The sequence below is a fragment of the Culex quinquefasciatus genome, chromosome 2, assembly GCF_015732765.1.
Source record: "Culex quinquefasciatus strain JHB chromosome 2, VPISU_Cqui_1.0_pri_paternal, whole genome shotgun sequence".
Classification (NCBI taxonomy): domain Eukaryota; kingdom Metazoa; phylum Arthropoda; class Insecta; order Diptera; family Culicidae; genus Culex; species Culex quinquefasciatus.
In genome coordinates, this window is record NC_051862.1 from 79213072 (window position 1) to 79215338 (window position 2267).

Genomic DNA, 2267 nt, shown 5'->3' on the forward strand with positions numbered 1-2267 from the left:
CAATATTAATCGTTCCAAAATGGAATGAGATTTAAAACACAGCTGAATGGAACTCCTTAACTTTTTTATGTACTGCAAATGAACATAATGTAACCGGATTATTCACAAATAATCCCGAATTGAATTGATTTGATTCTTGACTTATCTTCCGAACAAATGCCAGGCTGAGTTCAAAAAGGATTATTTTCTCTTGAAAAGCATATCAAACCATTTTTCATTTTCAAACATTTATTCACTCACGGTACACTAAACTACTAAAATCACATCTCACCACCTAGAACAGCGACGCATTGCCGTTGAAGTAGCACTCGAAGGCCCGGAACGCCGTCTCGCAGGGGTCGTCCATCTTCTGGCTGCACTTGGTGACCAGCGCTTCGACCTTGCTCTTCTCGCGGTCCAGCGAAAGCCGCTCGATGGCGTAGTCGTTGATCAGCGCACCCTCGGCGTCCATGAAACCGGCCCGCTCAAGGAAGCACCGCGTGAAGCACTTCTGGGTCTGGTCCACGTCCGTGAAATCACCGGCGCGCAGCTTCGCGATGGTATCCTTGGTCAGTCCGGTGGCCTGCTCGAGGCACTCCTTGGCGAATCCGTCGGCTTTCTTGAGCTGCTCCTCGGTCAGGGCCTGCGCCGGGATGGAAACGAAACCCTTTTTCAGAACCCTTCCCAAGGATCTAGGTGACAATACTCACGTTAACTCCAACCAGAGCGACTAGAACCACGACGCACACGAAAGACTTCATTGTTACTGTTCTGGATCGACGCTAGAGACGAACTGATACCCCTGGTCCAGCCCGGCGGGCCGTTTTATACGAGTGGACCATCTCGTGACTCTGCACAAATAGAACCGCAGAACGTTCTGAGCTTGCGTCGGCTTCAAACGGCTAATTAAAGAAGCATCACCGCGGTGGATTAACCTTGAGTGGGGGTCGAAGAGCACATTAGCAGGTAGAAGAAGGAGGAAGGTACAAGCAGTGCACAGAAAGATCGGGGTAATTTGATCATATCAATATTGGGCATCGGGTTGATGGTCAAGAGAAAGATGCTAGAAAAGGGGATGATGGATTGGGTTTAGAATTGACACATGGATTTCTAGGGAAAGAATGAAAGTTGAGACATTTATCACAGCATGTAGAAATTTGGTTGTTCCATTTCGTGGTTACATTCTTTTGACTCAAGCAATTCCCATCAGCTGTTGAAATTCTTTGGGAGGGCTGTAACCAAAAGACTTCTCAGGTATTGCCGCTCTGTTTGATGCCAGTTTTGTATACTTCAAAATAGGAATTGAACAATGTAAAAAGTTTAATTTTCTTTCTAAGATTGTCAAAATTGGGTGTAAATGAAATCTGTTTAACATTGCTCTTCAACAAACGGCGAGTGCCTGAATTTGAATGTCACGAATAATCATGAGTTGCGTTTTATTAAATTTAATTGTAAGCTTGAGTCTTCCAATACTCATTGAGGAAAGCAAAGAAAAAAATCAGTGCTGATCCAAAATTAGACCGATGTTGAAGATGTTGGAGATATTCAATGATTGGCGAGCAGAAAACTTTTTACAAATAATGGTGTACTTTTCATTTGATGTCTTTTGTAGTATGATTTGATTGATGTCGATTTGGTTTCATTACCAAATTTTACCATTTCATTTGATTTGATCAACTTTGCAACCAAAGGTGTTTTCGCAAGCTCAAGCGTTGTTTTCTAGTGAATTTTAATACATTTTCTAAATTCCATACATATTCATGGCATATTGTTGAAACCCAATCCACACTGACTACTTAAAAAATGTTTTAATGATTTAAACCAAAAGCGTCCGGATTAAACCAGGGTTTGCCGAAAAAACATGTTTTAACTCATTTTTTCTGCATTTTTTATTATAATTATTCAGTAATTGCCCACGAAAGCATGATTCGAAAAAAAAAGTTCTCCGATGGGGCTCAAAACTTTTCCCGTTAAACCCGTATTTTTTTGTTTGGCCATTAGGGTGACCTACACCATGTTAGGGTGGTCCGAAAAATTTTTCGTCGATTTTTGCAAAACCACTTAAAAAAACATAACTCCGCGCCATTTCATCCGATTTTAACTGTCTTAGGCGTGTCGAAAAACCCAGTTTTCATTTTCAAAAAATCGTATCTCAGAGTATTGAAAACATAACTTCACAATTTTTTGATATGTCACGTAAAACTTTCCGAGGAATCTGATAAAAATATTTTCAGACGTAGGCTCTTTGGTCCCGAGACCTTCAAAACAGCATTTTAAGTTTTCATACG

At 41.1% G+C, this 2267-nt stretch overlaps 1 protein-coding gene across 1 annotated transcript; it reads right to left on the minus strand.

Moving 5' to 3' along the window:
* Positions 1-210: 210 nt before the first annotated feature.
* On the minus strand, positions 211-822 carry LOC119768008 (general odorant-binding protein 56d-like). The gene is made up of 2 exons (XM_038258262.1): positions 690-822; positions 211-622 (listed from the first exon to the last, which is right to left on the minus strand). Exons 1-2 carry the CDS (start codon positions 738-740, stop codon positions 275-277), a joined length of 399 nt encoding a protein of 132 aa, XP_038114190.1. The 5' UTR covers positions 741-822; the 3' UTR covers positions 211-274.
* Between the last annotated feature and the right edge of the window lie 1445 nt (positions 823-2267).

Bases quoted from the DNA above. Each gene is read 5' to 3' on its own strand.
- LOC119768008 (XM_038258262.1), bottom strand. From the start codon at position 740: ATGAAGTCTTTCGTGTGCGTCGTGGTTCTAGTCGCTCTGGTTGGAGTT. The intron at 623-689 runs GTGAGTATTGTC...ATCCCGGCGCAG, and splicing joins TCGCTCTGGTTGGAGTTAAC to GCCCTGACCGAGGAGCAGCT.